Raw genomic sequence first — 21,107 nt, 5'->3', positions numbered from 1 at the left:
TTTCAAGTGAAACCAAAGGAATAAACTCACAGGGGGGCATTAGAAGTGGCCCTTTTGTCTTCAAATTTCAGTTGCCACATGAAAACAAATATCAAGCCCCAACGTGCCCTTCCAGCCAGGTGGGTATGCCATGCACTCTCCCAAACCTCAGGACAAAGCCCCCAGTGCTGCAGGCTGCACCGTCAAGCTCCGTGAAGCTGCGGGAAACTGTGCCATCACACTGCGAGCCTTCAGCACAGCAGGCTGCACACCCTGCGGATGCAGCCTCAGTGAGTAGGCTCAGCTGAAACGTGCCCTGCTGGGCCCACTGGTGAGAAGAACACACAGATGGTAAAGAGCTGCTATCAAGAGGTGAGGCTTCTCAAGACATTCGTCATCCTCACCAGACAACGAACGCAGCAGCAACCTCCAACCTCCGATTTACGAGGGGGAAGCAGTTCTGAAAACTACACATTAGGAATGCACCACGGCTGTGGTTTCAGGAAGGTTCTCAGAGAGCTTGGGACCAGGCGGGCACAGCTGTTGGCAGTTCAGGTATAATCTTCTTCATGCTCAGATACAAAGGCAAAGAAATGCAGGCAATGCACTAAGCTGCCTATTTTTGTTTAATTTATTTCTTTTAAGACCACCTCCTTGCAATTTCCAGAGAGAAAATACAAAACAAGAAACAGACTTGGTTTCAAATACATAAACAGTGTGCTGGAGTTTAAAGCACTGCTGATAACATTGTTACAGAAGAATGTCAGCTTACTCCAGGGCACTTCAGTATTCCTGAGGAATAAACATGATTTCTGTTCTCCTCCCACTGAGATGTTCTCAGGTGTAAGTCACTGCTTCTGCTCCTGTAAAGTAAGGACACTCAGGTTATAAGTGTACAGATGGCATTGTGACAACTCCCTCTAACTTGCTGCTCCAGGACCAATGGGCCTTAAAGCTTACCACCCAGTTTACTTTAAAACTGTCTCAAGCTCTGGCCGGGTAGCTCAGTTGGTTAGAGCATAGTCCCAATTTGCCAAGGTTGCGTGTTTGATCCCTGGTCAGGGCACATACAAGAATCAACCAATGAATGCATAAACAAGTGGAACAACAAATCTCTCTCTCTCTGTCTCTCTCTCTCTCTCTCTCTCTCTCTCTCAGCAACCACCACCACCACAAAACAACACCAACCAACCAACCAAAAAAAAAAAGTCTCACAAGGGGACTGTATACATCCTGCCCATGTTCTGAAGAAAGGCTCCCCAAACTTTAAGGAAGGAGAAAGGGAAAGGAGCAGAATAGGGCTAAACAATTGGTACCTGAATAAGTATATTCCTAAATCCATCAAAGGGATAGATGACAGGTGAGTGGAAAAAACATGAGTCCAGAATCAAACAGCCTACTAATGATGGGATCTTTGGCAAGTTTCTTAACCTCAGTAAAATTCAGATTTCTCATCTTCTGAATGAGGATAATAACATCTCGCTCACAAATCTATTGGGGGCAGGGAGGTCTAGAGAAAGAACACAAAGCACCTAGGATGACCCACAGGGCATAACTGGCACTCAAGAAGCAATTACCATAATATGACCACATCTGAAAAGCCCCAACTTGGGACTTTGCTCCTTTTTAGAGAATGGAGGATGACAACATCGAGGCACAGACTCAAGTTCAGATAAAGTTACAAGGCCATTTTGGAGCAGTACACACAAGGCTGTAAAAAATGTAACAATATTTTCCACAGTAACTTCCATCCATTAAATATATAATATGCATATAATCACCCCTGAGCCATTATCCATGGCAACTCAGTTTGGAACATTTCAAACAATTAAAAAACCTGAAGCTCCTCTCCTGTTCCTTTCGGTTCTCCCCCAAATTCAGCTGTGGTGCCAATAAAGTGAAGAGCTGGGGAGAAGTGGAAATTGCCTGTCGTCAGCTGTGCGCCACACAGCTGCACCTCTTCTTGTGCTGTCCCTCTGATTACCTCACCCTGGCTCTGGCGCAGAGATGGTTCATTAATATGGAGAGTGGCGAAAGGCCTGCTACTTCCTAACTGGCCAGCTCTCCCTGCTCCCAATTCTCTCTCCAAACACACATAGGATGGTCGGTAGGCAGCTGACACTGTGGGCAGGTTCTATAGAGAAAGGCTACCAAGCTATGGTGGGGTGCTATCCTTTGAGATTTGGTGACAGCTTTTGAGCAGAATTGGGACATTCATTTGTACCACATTTCTGCTCTACTTGTTATTATGATGGAACAATGGACAAGTCAATCACCCTTCCTTGGTTGCCCTCAACTACAATAACAAACATATCTACTTATATAATACCTCACAGCTTAAAACCATATTCACATTTAATTCTCACAACAATCCTATAGGTAGAAAGCATTACCCTCATTTTACAGATAGAAAAGAGAATCTCAGAAATGAGTAACTCAAAACCACATAGGAAGCAAGTGACAGACCAGGACTCACATGCAGGTCTCCTGGTTTTGTGCTCTTTCCACTAGCCTCCTGAGGCTGCCCAGATCACAGTGATTCTAGCTCACGGGTAACCAAGAAAGCAGATGATTCTACATATAAAGGGAATGTGAAGTTCCTCATTGAAGTTTGTACTGCTATAAAGGTTATGCCTTAGTAAGCCTGAGGCAATTAACACATCTAATAGAATCCACCATTTACTTCATTCATTTTACATTTATTTGAGTGCCTACTTTGTTCCAGGCCCTGGGGATACAAAAATAAATACACCCCTGTCCTTGAGCTCACAGCTTCCCATGATCCTTTCACTTACACCCCATGGTACCAGCCCTATAAAGTACGGCATGAGAAAGAAACACTGCTACAGACAGTCTTCAGGGAATGTGCCAGCTTCTTCCCTCTTGAGGCACGTGCTATATTTTTCATCTTGTCTGCATCGTTAAAGATCCATCTGTAGGCAAGGACTTTGGCAGAATTATGTGGGACATACAGTCAAGAACCTGCCTTATTCAATAAAAAAGCAGAATAATGACTGAGGCCCAGAAGTCTGCAAGTTTAGTTTGAGTATGTGTGAGATGTTTACAGGGCACTCTGAAATCTTGAACAAAAGTGCTACTTATAGATATTTAACACAAATCTACTTTACTACGATGATACACTTTCAGGCAGGTTTGTCAGTTCCAGTCAGCTAACATATGAGCAGAGATCTGAATGCACATATGCATCTCCAGGTAGAGGGGAGGGGAGAGACTTTAGGAACCAAAGCAGTGTCAACATCACGAAAAGCCAAAGAGCAATTGGGATCTCAGTGGTACCATGTGACACGCACAGCTTATTCATTATATATACTATAAAAAATTCTTCAGCGACTGAGGAGCAAGCTTTTTCTTTGGGAAGAAAGAGAAATATCATATCGGTACATACTTTGACATATTTTCCATGTAGAAGATACGGAGCCTGGAAATCATGCTGACAGTTGGAGTAGGCCATTCCCAATCCCATGCCGGAACCAAAGGCTAGTGGCCACATTCTTCCTAGTGAGCAGAAAAGGGAAAATCCCAACAGGGGACCATTAGGAGCAGATACAGCTTTTTTTCTGGCTCAAATCCATCTACTGAGGGTTCAGTAAATAGTCAGCATGCACCACACAGATGACACTATGCCACATTTTGTCAATGTTTCATCAACAGTCAATAAAAGGAAGAGGGAGGCTATTGGTAAACTTATTCATTTACCAAGTACTTATTAAGTACTTATGCTGCCAGGTTTGAGGTATTAATAATGGTAGATGTGCATGGTATATAATGGTACACTATAAAAAGAGTAGACATACTTGAACCTTTTAACTTCTCTTTATCAGTTCTAATCATTTGCTCACTTAAATCATTTTTTTAACCTTAACAGAAATATTTCAGTATGGTGCTTGAATTTTTAAAATATCTAAGATTTTAACCAATATTTATATATTTTTATTATAGTAAGTCATAAGGTTTACTTAAGCCAATACTGTAAATGATTATTTCGTATTAGCAATATGTGTTACTTATGATTCTCTAGTTATGGATTCCCACTGTTCTTCATGGAAAAAGGTCAACAGCCAAACTTCAGCTCCTCTACAGAAAGAAAGGGATATAGCCTATTCTTTGCTTAGAATAATTTCTGGCCTACTTGTTTTTATCACTAGCAGAACTCTCATTTTCAAGTTACTTTCCAAAAAAAAATTATAATTAGAAATATTTGAGCATGTAGATTTGGCCAAATGACTCACTGGCATAAAGCACATTTTAAAATGATATCATATTTTAGATATCAAGCACCCTGACTCAATGCCCAAGGGGAATGCTGAAGATGCTCAACCCATTTTGACCTCTTTTGAGTCCACATTCTTTGTCTAGCTACCTAACCCCATAAATGGCTGGGTTGGCAGTCGTGCAGATGTGCCTTCCAGAAGTGTTCCTGCTACTGTATGTACACTAGGACATTATGCTAGAAAGATAGCCATACTTACTTTTATTTATTTTTTTAAAATATATTTTATTGATTTTTTACAGAGAGGAAGGGAGAAGGATAGAAAGCTAGAAACATCGATGAGAGAGAAACATCAATCAGCTGCCTCCTGCACACCTCCTACTGAGGATATGCCCGCAACCAAGGTACATGCCCTTAACCGGAATCAAACCTGGGACCCTTCAGTCCACAGGCCGACACTCTATCCACTGAGCCAAACCAGTTAGGGCAGTCATACTTACTTTTAAAGAAGGTAAGTGAGAAAACAAGTCCTAATCCAAAACCAGTACCTGTGAAGAGGAGGGAAAACATATTATATCTCATTAGTAGTAACCTGACAAAAATAAAATGAACATTTCATAAATGTGAACATCTATAATGATTTTTTTTTCATAATTTGGTATACAGTTGATTTTTTCACTTCTAACCTTCCTTCTTGTTATCAGAGGCTTTTTAGATGCCCTTTGTCCCCTGCCCACAACAGGGGCTAAAAACGTTATTCTCTATTCTGTCTAACAAGTCTTGGGCGGTGAGAACAAGCCGAGAAACTGTTCTTGAGGAGAGCTCTGCACTGCTTGGGAATGCCTTCTTACCCTCTTCTGCAGGGCGCCACAGCCAGAACATCAGAAATAATGATGTCAACTGGAAGCTCCTATCATTTCAACAGTTTGAGTGAAGATGGAAAGGAGTGATCCAGAATAATTCCTAAAGGTTGTCACAAGTCAGAGTGTCCACAAGTGGAGCTTAATCCCCTCCCCTCATTTTACTCATAGGGCATTTTTAACCACTATTTTCCAAAATAAAAGAATACACACAAAAGTCTATCTTAATGTTTGGTAGAAAAAATTTATAAATATCTAATTTTAAATTAAACTTCACAGGCATCTAAGCTTGAAAAAAGGACCAAATCCTAATTTTTACCAGTATTTCTCAAACATTGGTCATTCTAGTGCTACTGTCACAATTTCTGCTAAATCCACACATCACCTGTATAACTATTTACTTAATAGTTTTCTTTTGAAAAATTATCAATGCATGTATTTAATTAAATAATTTTAGCCTCAACTTAAGTAATAATATTAGTATAATCATAGATTTGAGTGCTAGCTATATTTTTTCCACAAAGTGTGTTAAAATGAATATAGAACTGTTAAAATAAAAATATCTGTCTGTGGTACCACTTTAGGAAAAAAAAATCACCTCACATACTACTGTAGTGATACATGTCCCAAACTTTGAGATAAACTTATTTTCCCATTATCAAAAAATTTATATATGCCAAGGAAGAGAACCAAAATCTGATTTTTTTCCCCTTCAGATTTGACAGCTGTCTTTGCACCTTTCATAGCATACTGATGCTCTTTACTAACTGTCTGTTCCATGATCCAACAGAGCACCTGACTACCATCTTTACAATTAACCATTTGTACGCCATAAGCATCTACAGACGCAAGCGGCAGACCTTTTTAAATTAAATTCAAAATATCGTGGCAGTTAACTGATTAAGCACCACATAAAAGTCCCAGTTCTCATTTGCCTGAATGGTTTTCAAATCTGTGCTACTGACATTCCAAGAGCTTCCTCTCTAGCTAACCATGATTTTAGGCTATCACAACGTGAACATTCAAGTACTCCTCAGTCTACCAATCTGACCCTTTCTGCTCCAAACACAGAGAACTTCATCAGAGCAAACAGGCTAACCCACATCTTTTTTTGAAATATGTTTTTATTGATTTCAGAGAGAGGAGAGGAAAGGAAAGGGAGAGAGAGAGAAAGAGAGAAACATCAGTGATGAGAGAGAATCATCGATCGGCCGCCTCCAAGGATTGAGCTTGCAACCAGGGCATGTACCTTAACCGGGAACCAAACAGTGACCTCCTGGTTCATGGGTTGATGCTCAAAACCACTGAACCACAATGGCCAGCCCACACCTTTTTGTGTGTGTGTGTGTTTTTTAATCCACCTATGCAACAATCCAGTTGATGTTGGCTTGAAGAAAGTATTTATACTATTACCCGGAATGATTTCTGATAATTCTCCCCTATCATATATATGTGGCCATGATGTATGTTTCTTTCCTCTGACTAATCCTACACAAACATGAATTTTAATAAAAAAAATTTATTACTTTGCCCTGTCCAATAGACCCTGCATTAGGTAATGATTTGGTGCCCAACTTTACTATGCAATATTTAAAAATCACTCATGTCATCCCAATTTCCATGTAATTTTAAAAAATGGTAGAAAACTAGTCAGTTTATAGACCACAATGATTAACATACTCAAGATCGACATAATGAGAAAGAAAAGGAACTAACATTTCAGTATTTCCCCTAAATACCCAACATTTTCTTCCTTTCAAAAAATTATTAAACCAAACAACCTGATATGGTCTTATGCCCCATTTTCCAGACACAGAAAATAACTTGCTCAAGGACACTGTTTAGCTAGTGGTAGAGCAGTGAATTGGGCCCAAGTCTGCCAGACTCCAAAGCCACTATATCCACTGTATGTCCTGACATTGGATTCCCCTACAATATTAACCCCTAAATAATCACTATCTCCCAAGGGAAACTGGAGTATCAAGATTTCTACTGCCAGTGCAGTAAGATACAGCCAAAAACCAATTGTGCTTCCTATGCAACAGGCCAGAACACTAGGCAACCAGGTAACAAGTCTACACAAGGCCAAATGGGCTTGTTCAGATTCATTCCCAGACTAATCCGACCGCACATGTCACAGACACAAATCTACCTGGTAGGCATGAGTCAAGAACTTCAGAGAAATGGGAGCTATCTCGATTGATACTCCTTGGCGAGAATCTGCTGTTGCTTGATTTATAAAATGGCACAGGGCTCAATTTCAAAACGACTTGCCTCACCCCCTTGCAGCTGGAAGATGAGTAAGACAGTAAATTGGTACTAGAAAATGAGGTAAAGGATTTGGACTGGCTTACAGATTTCAAACCAGGCAATGGGATGGGGAGGGAGGCCAGTAAAAACATAATGGCTTACAATCAGAGCTTTTGGTCTTCTCCATCTGGAAGGCAATTTTTTGGCAAACAAATCAAAAGCCCAAAAGGAAAATATTTCAGCATTTTTCTTGTCCCTCTGACTCCATCCCTGTCTCTCCTATTTTCCCCCCAAGGAAAAAAAGCTCTCTGATGCTCAATTTTCCTAGCAGTAGACCAAGAAAGATGCTAAGCCCACTCCTAACATATCGCTCAACCACAAAGATGAGAAATGCTTCAACATCAATCAATATAGAGTAGAAAATCTTTAATCTCTAGACTTCATCTAAGTTCAGGTATATGCCCAACCACCTAGTTTTGTAAGTATAGTATAAGGTCAAAATCACAGTTCAGACTAGCCAAAGACAGGCCGTCCTCTACGATCTGTTAAATTGAGCTGCTACATCTTCAATTCTTAAGAGTGAATCTCCCCCCTCCATTTCTATATTTTTAAGACACAAAATAACAAGACTATCCTCTTCAGAAAAAAAATACAAAAAATGATTTTTAAATGCCAGTGTTTTACTTAAAGTTAACTATCTCAGTTATTTAAGAGACAAACAATGGTGGAACTGATGAGTTTTACAGGTTCAAGTTCTCACATGCTCGATTTTCTTTTAAAAGGCAACATGTTGCTTCAAAGAAAGTCCCACCTGATCAGGGGACACCAACTCTGCAGCTGTTTCCACTAAAGATTGGCACCTCTACACCAGGTTTAAACTTCATTAACAATAAAACATGAAAGGTTTGTCTTACAATAAAAACAAACCAACATGGAAAAGAGAAGAGTTTTCTCTGCCTTTGGCCACTTTTTTTCTGTTGTTGCATGACAAGCTCCCTTACGGGAAAAAAGCCAAAGGAAAAAGTACAAAGCATTTTTCACCTTCCCTGGAAGCAAATATTTAACTATGAACACAGTTTATATAACTCTGCCTCCCCCCACACAAGCCTGTTCTTTTGGTCCATGCTGTCTGGAATGACAAATAACCCTAAAGTAAAGAAATGCCTGATTACAGGTACACATCTTCCTCATGGCACAGCCCAATTAAGAGGAGAAGATGGAGGGGGGCGGGGGCAAGAAAAAAAAAAACACCCCACAACAGAGGAGCCTTATGGAATTGACATTAGGCAAAGAGCCCATGCTCTGAAACCATTTCTTTTGGAGAGGAAAAAGAATTGGCACAAATTCTTTCGAAAAGAAATTACTCCAAATCAATCTAACCCAGCACTTTAATGCATGCTTAGTGCCCAAAAGGACATCATAAAACTGGCTAGTAGATAAACACATTTTTAGGAAGAAGCAACTCCCTAACAGTTCATCTGATACTATTTTAATAACAAAACAACAGAGAACTCACTCCCACTAACTACATATAAAACATTGCCTTATCTTATGCCCAAGTGAATTCTGTAATAAATTAAAAAGAACAACTAACAGAGGTATGCCAAGTGTACACGTTAAGCCACATTCTGTGTAAGAAAGAAGGGGAAATACACGCTGATGGCTATTACTGTGACATATGGATAGTTTCCAGTTAGTCAATGAAACTTTATTTAGAAAAATCTTTGCCCTCACCATGCCACATGTCATAAAGCTTTACTTCACCGCAAATAAGTAGGAAGCAGACATAATCAGCAAGAATTAACAAGCAGTCTACATAACCCGACTGCAGTCTTGGGGTAGAAATGTACTCTGGATGTTAGTCCCTCAACAAAACAAGCCAGAGCAACACATGCTCCTGCCCAATCCACTTTGTAAAAGTTGCCAATTGCCAATGGACTTTCGATTAAGGTGGGATAACTCATTGTTTGAAGAGGCGCAGAAAAAACAAATCCTCAAAAATCCTCTTAGAAAACATGTCTCTAAAATTTCAGAGGGAGGAAAAAAGTCCACAAACCTACCTCATTTGTCTATTTAGTATATGTTGTTTATATGATAATTAAGATCTCACTCCAGCTCACATTTAACACTTCAAACCAAGCTCCTAAATTCTAATATATAGTTATCAATGCTAAATTTGATCTGTAGCTATAAATTAATTAAAATAGCAAAGCAACTCCATTTTAATTTGTACAATATCATTTATCAAGATGTATGAGCAGAAACTTTGCCATAGGCAACTGGCAGTTTATAAATATGAGAAGCTACAGGGATTACAAGCAAGTTTTTAAGATGCTAGTAGCCATGAGCCAAACAACTTTATTCTTAAATGTCTGAAAGAAAAGATACAGCTTCCAGAAAATGCAGGGCTCGCTCTCCTGCTGAGTGGAATGGCAGGAACACGGATGTTGTAGTGAGACAGGCTAAGTTCAAACCACTGCTGACTCCTGACCTACTGGCTCTCTGACCTCCGGTCAATGACTTAACCCCGCACAACCTCAATGTGTTCATCTGTAGAGTGAAGACAATCTTCCAGGGCTGCTGTATAAGGAAAATGTAAGGTATATAGCAGTGTCTGATAGAATTTAGTAAGTGGTAGTAAATTCTGCCACCGCTTTAATAAAACTCAAAAGATATCAAAAGTGTAATGTAGGGGACTCTTCCCCCTCCCTACATGGGAGTCAGTTCTGTGGGACCCTTCCCCCCCTCCCTATGTGGGAGTCCATTTTGTGGGACTCTTTCCCTCTCCCTATGTGGGAGTCTGTACTTGTTCTTCAATAAATTTCCACCTTTGCTATAAAAAAAAAAAAAGTGTAATGTAAAATAGCCCGTCCAATGTAGCTCAGTGGTTGAGCATGGATCTATGAATCAGGAATTTGCGGTTTGATTCCTGGTCAGGGCATATGCCCAGGTTGCCAGCACATTCCTCAGTAGGGGGCATGCAGTAGGCAGCCGATCAATGATTCTCTCTCATCATTGATGTTCCTCTCTCTCCCTCTCCCATCCTCTGAAATCAATAAAAATATATATATTTTTGAAGGTGTAATATAATAGTTAACCCTCTATGAAAATACCAGTCACTGACTCATTCAGGATCACACAGTGGGTGAGCCACAGCTGAAAGTTAGAGCCTTTCCCCCTTCTCTTTGCACAGTTGACTATATTTCATTGGCATTAGCAATTGTTTCTAGGAATACATCAGATTTTGATATATATTTTAAATAGGGGATACCTTTAGACTCACTGTTGAACTAGAACACTTTGCTCTAAAATATTATAAAGATTTTCCTAGAGCTATCTGTGTTTAATAAAGCTATATTTATGCTTTGAACATGGATTACTATCAAATTGACCTATTTATAATAGGCATGTTTTCCTGTTCAATCACGTTTCTATCAACACTATTACAACCATCAAATGCACTTGTTATGACAGAACAAACATGAATGTGCTGTTATAGAAAAGTACCCTAGGGACTGAATTTAGTGAGAACTACATTTCCAAGAAACATTCCTGATTTATGAAAGATGCTCAGGGCCCAATTTATGAGGGGGAAAAAAGTTTTCAGTCAGTTCCAAGCTGTGTTACTTAATCCTTTGAGGCAAAGACAGATTGTCCCAGGTGTCCATGTGTAAATGCCAAGTCATGTGAATTAACCAAGAAAGAGTGCCAGACCAAAGACCCAGAGATGGTAAAATAGGTCTGTGTTAATCAGCTTCTCAAAAGTCAACATTGCTGCAGGGTATAGAGGAAATAGATTAGGAAAGTAGCTATTTAACAAGACCTTAACCTTCCTATGGCCATCCAGACTAGACCGAGGCTGGAACATCTATAGGAATTTCTAGGTGGACATCAACTGCCCACATTCTGACCAGAACAAGTAAACCAGTCAGCAGAAAGGAGTAAAGATAGGGAAGGTAAACGTGGAAGGCATTACTGGTAAGTTCTGCTTCAAGAAAAGCCAAATTCACAAAAGGGTCTTTTGTAATGGGTCTCTGGGCACCACATTTTTTTTTAATTCATTAATTTGAGAGAGAGGAAGGGCAGGGGTGGAGGAAGGCCCGAGAGAGAAACATCAATTTGTTGTTCCACTCATCCATACATTCACTGATTGATTCTTGTACATGCCCTGACCAGGGATCCAGCCCACAACCCTGGCACATTGGGAGGATGCTCTAAACAACCTTAACTAAAAAGCGTCCTTTTTAAATAAGTGCAAGAGCATATGATCCAACTTTCAGAATCCTGACAGCCACACAACTTCCCAAGAATGCACAAATCAAGAAACATGTTATACACGAAAAAAACTAGAATTAAGTTTCAATAAATAAAAGATGCATTACATTTATTTAGGGGGAGGCACTTTGGAGGTAATAACATTTACAGTGTCAGGCACTGTATTATGTTTCTATACATTATTTCATTTGATCCACAGAACCACCTTTTAGGTGTATCATGATCCGGTCTTACAGAAGAGAAAACAATGTAGAGGGGTTAAGTGACTTCCCCAAGTACACACATCTGTAAAAGTAGAATTCAAACGCAGGCTGTCTGCTTCCAAAGTCATGGCTCTTTCCTATACACAGGGATAAACCTCAAAGAGAGGTCAGTGGCCCTGTCTATTGTTACATGTGACAACAAAGTGTTTTTCTGGACTGTATCACTATGCATGGGTAATTTATGACTATGTTACTCTTTAGTTCCTCAAGAAAATAAAAGACACCACAGATATCTGACTTATCAGGAGTGGTAACAAAAATCTGAAATTACTCAGAGGCAATGAGAAAGTCAACAAATGAAGCCAGGAAATACTTCCCTGTGCACTGACTGGAGATCAAATGAATCCAAATGGGCTGAGGGCTGATAAATGACTCCAAACTGGTCAAAAGGGTATTTTTGCGATTCCCTTCCCTCCCAACACCTCTAGTCCCTCCTCATCAATATCAGTAACTAGATTCTCATCCTTGTGGAAATAAAGATAAGAATCAGGGACCCAATGTACCCTATGTACACCAACACTATAGCTATTATGTTGTTGCCTATTCCTGATTCAAATGAAAAATTCAACCAAGAAAAATTCAGTATTTTCTTTTCCTTACATTTAGTTGATCAACTTTTACTAGCATCTATTAAGTAGAAGGCACTGAGAATAGATTTGTTTCTTTACTCTTGGAGCACACCACTCCAGTATGTAGTATTTATTCTTTGAAAAGTGAGAAATGTTATATAGTGGTTATACTTCAGTTATAAAGTTATATGGGCTTGGGGGTAAGACAGGTTAAGCATGATTGAGAATACTGGTTAGTTACTTAGTAGTTGTGTGTCAGTCCTTGGGTAAATTATATAACTTTTCATATGGAAACTAAGACTACTAACATTAACAGTGCCTATCCCTTGACTGGGGACAGTGAGATGAAACAGCATAATGTGTGCAGAAAGCTTGGAAGAACAGTGCATTGCACGGAGTCCATGTCCTTGTCTTTTCCCACAAAAAGTCTTTCAAGAACAAATCAATCCCGGCCAGTGTGGCTCAGTGGTTGAGGGTCAACCCATGAACCAGTAGGTTACAGTTTAATTCCTAATCAGGGCACATGCCTAGGTTTCAGGCTTGATCCCCAATAGGGGGTGTGAAGGAGGCAGCCAATCAATGATTATCTCTCATTATTGATGTTTCTATCGCTCTCTTCCTCTCCTTTCCTCTCTCTAAAAGCAATAAAAATATTTTTTTAAAAAGAATAAATCAAATGTTAAGTATTTACTGAGCACTGAAGGGTAAAAGTACTGGGTTCAACATGGGTCAGAAATAAGTAAGACACAGTCTCTTCCTTGGGGAGCTTGTGATCGAGAAAGGATAACAAGTCATCATGTATCCATAAAAGTGAACAAAAGCAGGTCCTTGGTGTCCTGAGAAAAGGACAGTGTTCTCCTGAGATTTTTTTTTAATCTTCAAAAAACAGGTAGCATCTGAATTGTCTTCAAGGACAGACTTTTTGCCCTGGCCAGTTTTCTCAGTGGTTAGAGCATCGGGCCTGAACACCAAATGGTCTCTGTTTGATTCCGGTCAAGGGCACATACCTAGGTTGCAGGTTTGATCCCCAGTCCCAATCTGGGCCTGTGCATGAGGTAACCAATTGATGTGTCTCTCTCAGGTGGATGTTTCTGCGCCCCCCCCCCCCAATCCCTCCCTTCCATTCTCTCTAAAAAAAATCAATGGCCCTAGCTGGTTTGGCTCAGTAGATAGAGCATTGGCCTGCAAACTGAAGGGTCCCCGATTCGATTCCGGTCAAGGGAACATCCCCGGGTTGTGGGCTCAATCCCCAGTAGGGGGAGTGCAGGAGGCAGCCGATCAATGATTCTCTCTTATCATTGATGTTTCTATCTCTCTCTCCCTCTCCCTTCCTCTCTGAAATCAATAAAAATATATTTTTTAAAAAATCAATGAAAAAAAATATCCTCCAGTGAAGATTAAAAAAAAAAAAAGAAAAAGAATAGATTTTTTTAACAGCCAGAGTTTTGGGGGAATGGGCATACATTCTACCCGATGGCAGAAAAGCAGGGCTTGTGTAGGGAAAAGAGGGGAGGGAGGAGGTCAGAGGTTTAGCATGAGGCATGCCCTAGAGAGCAGGAGATAAGGCTGGAAAGGGGTGGGAGCCATTCTGAAGGCACCTGAAGCTGGGCCAAGGAGTCTACACAGCACTTAATTCAGCAGGCGGGGGGCTTCCCTGAAGAATTCTTAAAGAGGCTAACAAGATTGAGGCTATGCTTTAGGAGATTCATCTGACTAAGGTGTGTAGGATTACTTGGAAAGGAAGAGACATTTTGCTGGCAGAATTTGTAGCACTTAACACTGATTAAGTGTGTGTATGTGTATCTGGGGTTTTGGAGGGTGCAGTGGGGAAGGCTGTCAAAGAAAACGCTGAGAACTTCTACCTGGATAACTACAAAAACATAGATGTTATTTATAAGTCATCAACTTCTGCCTGATCCTTGTACAAGCCCTGACCAGGGATCCAGCCCACAACCCTGGCGCATTGGGAGGATGCTCCAAACAACTGAACTAAAAAGGGGATTAAATAGGGGATTCCTTTAGACTCACTGTTGAACTAAAACACTTTAGTTCAAGGGCGCTTGTCTGAATCTGAGGGAGGTAAAGTGGGGAGAGCCCAAGGGACGATGGGGGAGGGGACTGTGGACATGGGGACCCTTACCGATTCAGTTTAGCAGGCGATTTGCAGCGTCCTCCATGTGGACATGGTATTACACCTTTTAATACCAAATTTCCTTAATAAATCTAAAATATAACTTGACTTATAAAAGTGCAATGTGTACACTCTTTTCAGGAACACCATACAATATTAAATAAAGAGCATTCATTCACTAAGCACTGATGCTTCAGGATTAAATCACCCCATTTTGATCCTCACAATAAATGTATTTTATTGGCCCCATTTTATAAATCAAGAAACTGAGACACAGAAAGGTTAAGTAACTTGCCTCGGGTCACACAGCTGGGACTTGAACCAGGCAGCCTGACTCCAGAGGCCTGGTCCTTGGTTGCCATGCTACATTGCTGCTAGTATAGCCTCCTCACAGACATACAAATTATAATCATACTATTATAATCATCCATTTTGATTTACCAAAGGAAACTAAATACCTCCCAAAATTCATCCTGGCCAACACTACTAGTATCTGTAGGTATTTCCTTAATTATAAACTGAGTACCTACCCTGTGCTAGGCACTACACTGGGCCCTGGGGAATAATAAGTTCCTGCACTCATTGGTGCACTATCTAGTGTTGGGGCCAACTGATAATTAGAAACTCAAAGTACAAGATACGACGACAGAAATAGGATGTACTAGAAGCACTAAGCACAGTACCCAAACCATCCTGGAGGATTAGGGGAGAGGGAGAGATGGTGGCAGAGAAATGGACTACAAGGAGCTCAGATTCTCTTTTCCACCCATCCAAATGAAAAATATTACCCTGCATCATACTTTGATCCCTCCTCAACAGCCCTCCCTCTACCTTTCCATTTCCATGTTAGGCAGAAAAGAAACAGAGGGTGTTTAAGGTACCTTTGATCAGGGATAAGGAACTTCTGAGTAGGGTGATGACAATGATGACCGAGATAATGGATCCTTAGGTAAAGATATATGAAGTCATGGACCAGACAAATAGAGATAGAAAAGGGGGTCAAATATTTTTAAAAGATACCAATAGGTTTGCATTTAAGGTACAGTTGGTGCAAATAGTGAATATCCCAAATCGGCATTGCAAAGGTGCTGGAAGGACTTGCCTGAATTTGGGGGCTTTCATGAGCAAGCAGGTTTTTCTTTGTTATTCAAATCTGGTTCTAATAAAGTGCCTGAGACCATAGGTGAGATAGAACACAACACCCAGATGACTTTATATTACAGTAGCATTGTATAGTAGCATTTCTTAAAGGCAACACTATTCTACAAAGCCCCATAAATAAACCTCTCCAATTCACTGGACCTGCATACTTGAAGAAACCAAAAATTTAGTTTTCATAAAGTGAGTAAAGGAAAAAAGTCTTCTAAAATACAAGTTATGAGCGGAAATAAAACGAATCAAGTTGCACTGAAACAAGGAGAAAAAATAAGCTGTGATTTTTCAATGATCACAGCCAATCTTTTCTGGGAATATATAAGATTAATAGCATTTATTCTAATATCAAGATAATATATGACTGGAGCAGTTATATACTGTATTTTTGCTTCCAATCAAAGTGGGATATTTATGAGTTCAAGATTTGTCACATATAGGCCTATGCTGAAACGGTAAAAAAAAAATTTTTTTTAAACCCACAACTAATGGATTTCAATTTAGTCATCTGAAATGATGCCAAGAAACTAGCAGCTTTCTTAGAACTACCTTCTAGTAAAAAGTGAATTATGGTGCTTTAAATCAATTGCTTCAGTTAATCATTTAAAATCTATCAAATAGGAATTCTGAGTGATTTATATGTACAGGTTCTGACAAACAATCAGAAACATTTGTTCTAACTTGTAAACATTTGTCTAAGTTAACTAAGTCTACAAATCCATCAACAGTTATGTGAGGGTGTTACAATAATTATAAATTATCCTATGCATCCTAATGCAGGTTTAGGTTGGATAAGGAAAAACGAAGTAAAAACACAGGATTTCAATTCTTCCCATATACACTGCTAACTATTAATCAAATAGTCTTAAAATTCTACCAGAAGATACATCATTGAAGCAACCTGAAGAGTCTATGTAATCTTCAACAAGCCCCTTGGCCACACTGTGATCTACCTGTCCACCTGCCCTCTCTCCAAGACATATCTCGTACCACTTTTATTCATCCATATTTTCATATCCCACATTCTCATATTTTTTCTAATTTGTCCTTGTTTATCTTCTATTTCTTGTTCCTGTCATGCTATCTCTTTAAAGAGCATTTCAAATTCATTTTCTTCACTTCTTACTTTTAAAAATGACAAGTTAAATTGCTAACTGTTAACAGTTACCAATTCCAACAGACTTTCACTTTGTAATACAGTTTTCTTATCTTTTTTTAATACGCATGCATGTAACCACTCAAATTCTTCATCCAAGGATAAAGATATTCTTGGCAGATCCAAGGATAACCATATTCTGACTTCTAATAGCATAGAGTAGTTTTGCTTGTTTTTAAACTTACAGAAATGGAATCACACAGTGAGTACTTTGGCCCAATAGTGTTGTAAATAGTTGTATGTAGTTCATTGTATTATATAGTTGTAGTAGAGGCCCAGTACACGAATTCGTGCATGGGTGGGATCCCTCGGCCTGGCCAGAGATTGGAGCCATCCGGCCCAGTCCTGATCGGCCAATCAGGCCGATCGGGGCCGGCCGGGGGGGGGGGAGGGATCACAGGAGGTTGGCCAGCTGTGGGAGGTTGGCTATGGGAGCGCACTGATCACCAGGGGGCAGCTCCTGCGTTGAGCGTCTGCCCCCTGGTGGTTGGTGTGTCGTCATAGCGACTGGCCGGCTTAGCCTTTTATATATATAGATAGATTATAACTGCTGTGTAGTAGTCCACTACATTAATATACCACAATTTATCTATTCTGTTGATGGGCACTTGGGTAGCTTCTAGTTGATCTTATTATGAATAGTGTTCTAGGAACATTCTAGAAAGTCATTTGATGAAGAGATGTATGAATATCTCTGGGGTATATACCTAGGTGTGGAACAGCAATGTCATAGGGTGAACATATAGTTAAGCGTTAGTAGATACTGCCAGTTTTCCAAAGTGGTTACACCAATTCATACTTCCACGAGCTGAACCTGAGGGTTCCGGTTGCTTATATCTACACCGGAACAGAGTATTTTTCATCATTTTCATCCTTTTGGTTTTAAATAACCTTTTGAAGTATAATGTACGTACAATAAACTGCACCCATTTAAACTATATAGTACAATGAGTTTGATAAGTGAAAGGAGCACCAAAATCAAGCAATAGAATACTATCAGCCCCAAAAGTTTCCTTGTGCCCCTTTGTAGTTCATCCTTCCCACCACCCTTTGCCCCAGGCAACCACTTATCTACTTTGTCTTCACAGATTGGTTTACATTTTCTAGAGTTTTACATCTGAATGGAATCATAAAGTATATACAGGCATATTTTGTTCACTATGCCTTGCTTTACTGCACTTTACAGACTTTTGTTTTTTATAAATTGAAGGCAAGACCCTCCACCACCAAAAGATTATGATCTGCTTTATTGTGTGGTATGGAGCTGACACACAACATCTGAGAGGTCTGCCTGTATTCTTTTTTGTTTGTCTGCTTGTTTGGGGTTTTTTGGTGCTGACACCCGGGACAATATATACTTTTTTGTGTCTAGCTTCTTTTACCCAACCTAGTGATTTTGAAATGTATATATATTGTTGTATGTATCAGTAACTTGTTCATATTTTGGATAGTCCAGATTTTGTTTATCCATTCATCTGTGACAGACATCTGGGTTCTTTTCAGTTTGGGGGCATTATGAATAAAGCTGCTATGAACATTCATATGCCAGACTTTGTGTGGACATGTTTTCATTTCTCTTTGGTTAATACCTAGGAGTGGGATGACTAGATGGTATGTTTAAGTTTATAAAAACTACCTAACAGTTTTACAAAGTGGTAGTACCATTTTACACTCCCATCAACAGTGTACAAGAACACAGACAACAGTGTGGTGATTGCTGGGAAGGGATAGGGGAGTGGAGTGGAGGAAGGTAAACGGGGGATAAATGGTGATAGACGGATACTTAACTTGGGGTGATGAACACACAATACAGTGTACAGATGGTGTGTTGTAGAATTGTGCACCTGAAACCTGTATAATTTTGTTAACCAGTATAACCCCAATAAATTCAATTAAAAAGCACACACCAGTGTACAAGAATTCCAGTTGCTCCATATACTAATGAACCCTTAGCGTTGTCAGTCTTTTAACTTTAACTATTTTAAGGGGTGTAGAGGTATCTCATGATTTTAATTTGCTGAACATCTTTTTATGTGTTTGTCATTTGTCTAATTTCGTTTGTAAAAATCTTTTCAAACATTTTACCCATTTTCTTTTCTTTTCTTTTTTTTACAGAGAGGAAGGGAGAGTGATAGAGAGAAACATCAATGAGAGAGAGACATCGATCAGCTGCCTCCTGCACACCTCCTACTGGGGATATGCCCCCAACCAAGGGACATGCCCTTGACCAGAATCGAACCTGGGACCTTTCAGTCCGCAGGCCGACGCTCTACTCAATGAGCCAAACCGGTTTACCCATTTTCTTAAATGAGTTGTCTTATGATTAATTTTAAGATGTCCTGGTTTATTCTAGAAACAAGTCCTTTACCAGGTAGATATATGTATTGCAAATGTTTTTTCCCATTCTGCGGCTTGTACTTTTGTTTTCTTTTAATGGTGTCTTTCAAAGAGCAAAAGTTTTAAAATTTTGATCAAATCCAGTATGTCTTTTTTTTCCTTTGTGAATTTTTTGCTTTTTTTGTGACTTAAGAAGTATTTTCTGAACTCAAGATCACAAATATTTTTCTCCTCTTTTCTTCTAGAGGTATTATACTTGTAGCTTTTACATTTAGGTCTGTGATCCTTTTGAGTGTATTTTTTATGTTTGAGATAATAAGATTAATTTTTTTCTCTACATGGATACCCAGTAATTCTAGCACAATTTGTTGAAAAGATTTTCCTTTCTTCATTAACTGACTTGACACCTTTGTCAAAAATAAACTATGTATTTATGGGTCTATTTCTGGACACAGCTGATCCACTGATCTGTGTGTGTACCTTCTCCAATACTACACTGTCTTATTTACTGTAGCTTTACAGTAAGTCTTGAATTCGGGTAATCTTATTCCTCCAACTCGGTTTCTCTTTTTAAAAATGGCTTTGGCTATTTTGGATTGTTTATATTTTCATACAGATTTTAAAATCAGCTTCTCAATTCCTACAAACATGTTTGAGCATTATTTTTCTTGCTGGAAAAACAGAGATAAACTTCCTCACTGAGTTGCTAGGAGAGTAAAAAGAGGTAATATGTTAGTATACTAAATATGATGGCAAATAACAGGCATTAAATTAATGTTAGCTTCCTCTCTCTTTCCCTCTCTTGGCTTTTAAATAAACAGGATCCAATCCAGCAATGCCCTAACATTTCACTAGTGGGTCAATGGCCGTAGTAAAAATATTACCACACCAAATGACTTTTATAAGTAAATATTTGTATTTTTACTTGGATTCAATACTAAAATGCACTTGCCAGAGAAAGCAATTCAGCATATTTACTAATAAACTGTTTCAGCCCACATTTTAGGAAAGCATAAAACCACAGCCAGACAAAAATTTAAATGTTTTCAAGTTCCATATAGTGCCTAATTACATTATTTTATAATACTAACAGAAAACTCTCCTCTAATAAGAGCACAATGTTCCATTATTCATATATTGCTACCGCAAACAGAAAAAGTATTTTTATATTTGTTTAGAAATTGTTTAGAAATACATATAAACACTGTTTAGCAATACATATAACAAACAATACATGGCTACTAATTCACCAATTAACATGTACTAATTTGAAACCCAAACCTAAAAACAACCAAGACCCTTTGAAGTATTTTAGTTTAGCCTAATTGATATCGCCCCCTGAAATGGAGATGTATCAGTTTGCAAACACAGGCCACCAAAAAGCAATTTTTGGTGAGCCACCAATACTTTGTGGTAACCCGCATTTATCAGATGAACTGATACTTAAAGAAGAACAATAATTTGCTTTCTTTTTCCATAACTTTATTCAAGGCCTCTTTCAGTGTATTTTTTTTAACATTAAAAGGGCTTGAAACAATCAATTTAACTACATTTAACTGATTAATGGATGAATACACAAAATCTGCAGTTTAATTCTCAGGCAGGTCAGCTGCTAAGTCATTTACTGTCCTACTTTCTTAACAAGGAAGAAGGCCAAACCCTTTCTTTTCAAGAAGATGAATGCATGGCAAAGTAATAACTTTCATAACTGTTGACTGAGCTGTATGTAACCAATGACCTATTTCAAGACATGCCAGAAATTAAAAAACTACAAAATGTTACTGGGGCTCCCCTCCTGCCTCTCTTACTGGTCAACCACAACACTATTCACCATTTACATAGGCTTTGCATCACCCGACTCCTCCCACTCATGAGCCTGCATTCCAAAGGCTATAAATATTACC

The 21,107-nt window shown here is 39.2% G+C and overlaps 1 protein-coding gene across 1 annotated transcript in view; it reads right to left on the bottom strand.

Moving 5' to 3' along the window:
* Positions 1–587: 587 nt before the first annotated feature.
* MINOS1 (mitochondrial inner membrane organizing system 1) overlaps positions 588–21,107 on the bottom strand; it is a 28,091-nt gene continuing 7,571 nt past the window's right edge. The window contains exons 2-4 of the mRNA XM_005883032.2: positions 4,711–4,758; positions 3,386–3,495; positions 588–842 (exon numbers count right to left, since the gene is read on the bottom strand). Of these exons, the coding sequence (XP_005883094.1) occupies positions 828–842; positions 3,386–3,495; positions 4,711–4,758 (173 nt within the window). The 3' untranslated portion in view covers positions 588–827. The remainder of the gene's footprint in view (positions 843–3,385; positions 3,496–4,710; positions 4,759–21,107) is intronic.

Source organism: Myotis brandtii, unplaced genomic scaffold, assembly GCF_000412655.1.
Source record: "Myotis brandtii unplaced genomic scaffold, ASM41265v1 scaffold754, whole genome shotgun sequence".
Lineage (NCBI taxonomy): Eukaryota > Metazoa > Chordata > Mammalia > Chiroptera > Vespertilionidae > Myotis > Myotis brandtii.
This window is presented reverse-complemented; position numbering and strand designations above follow the sequence as displayed.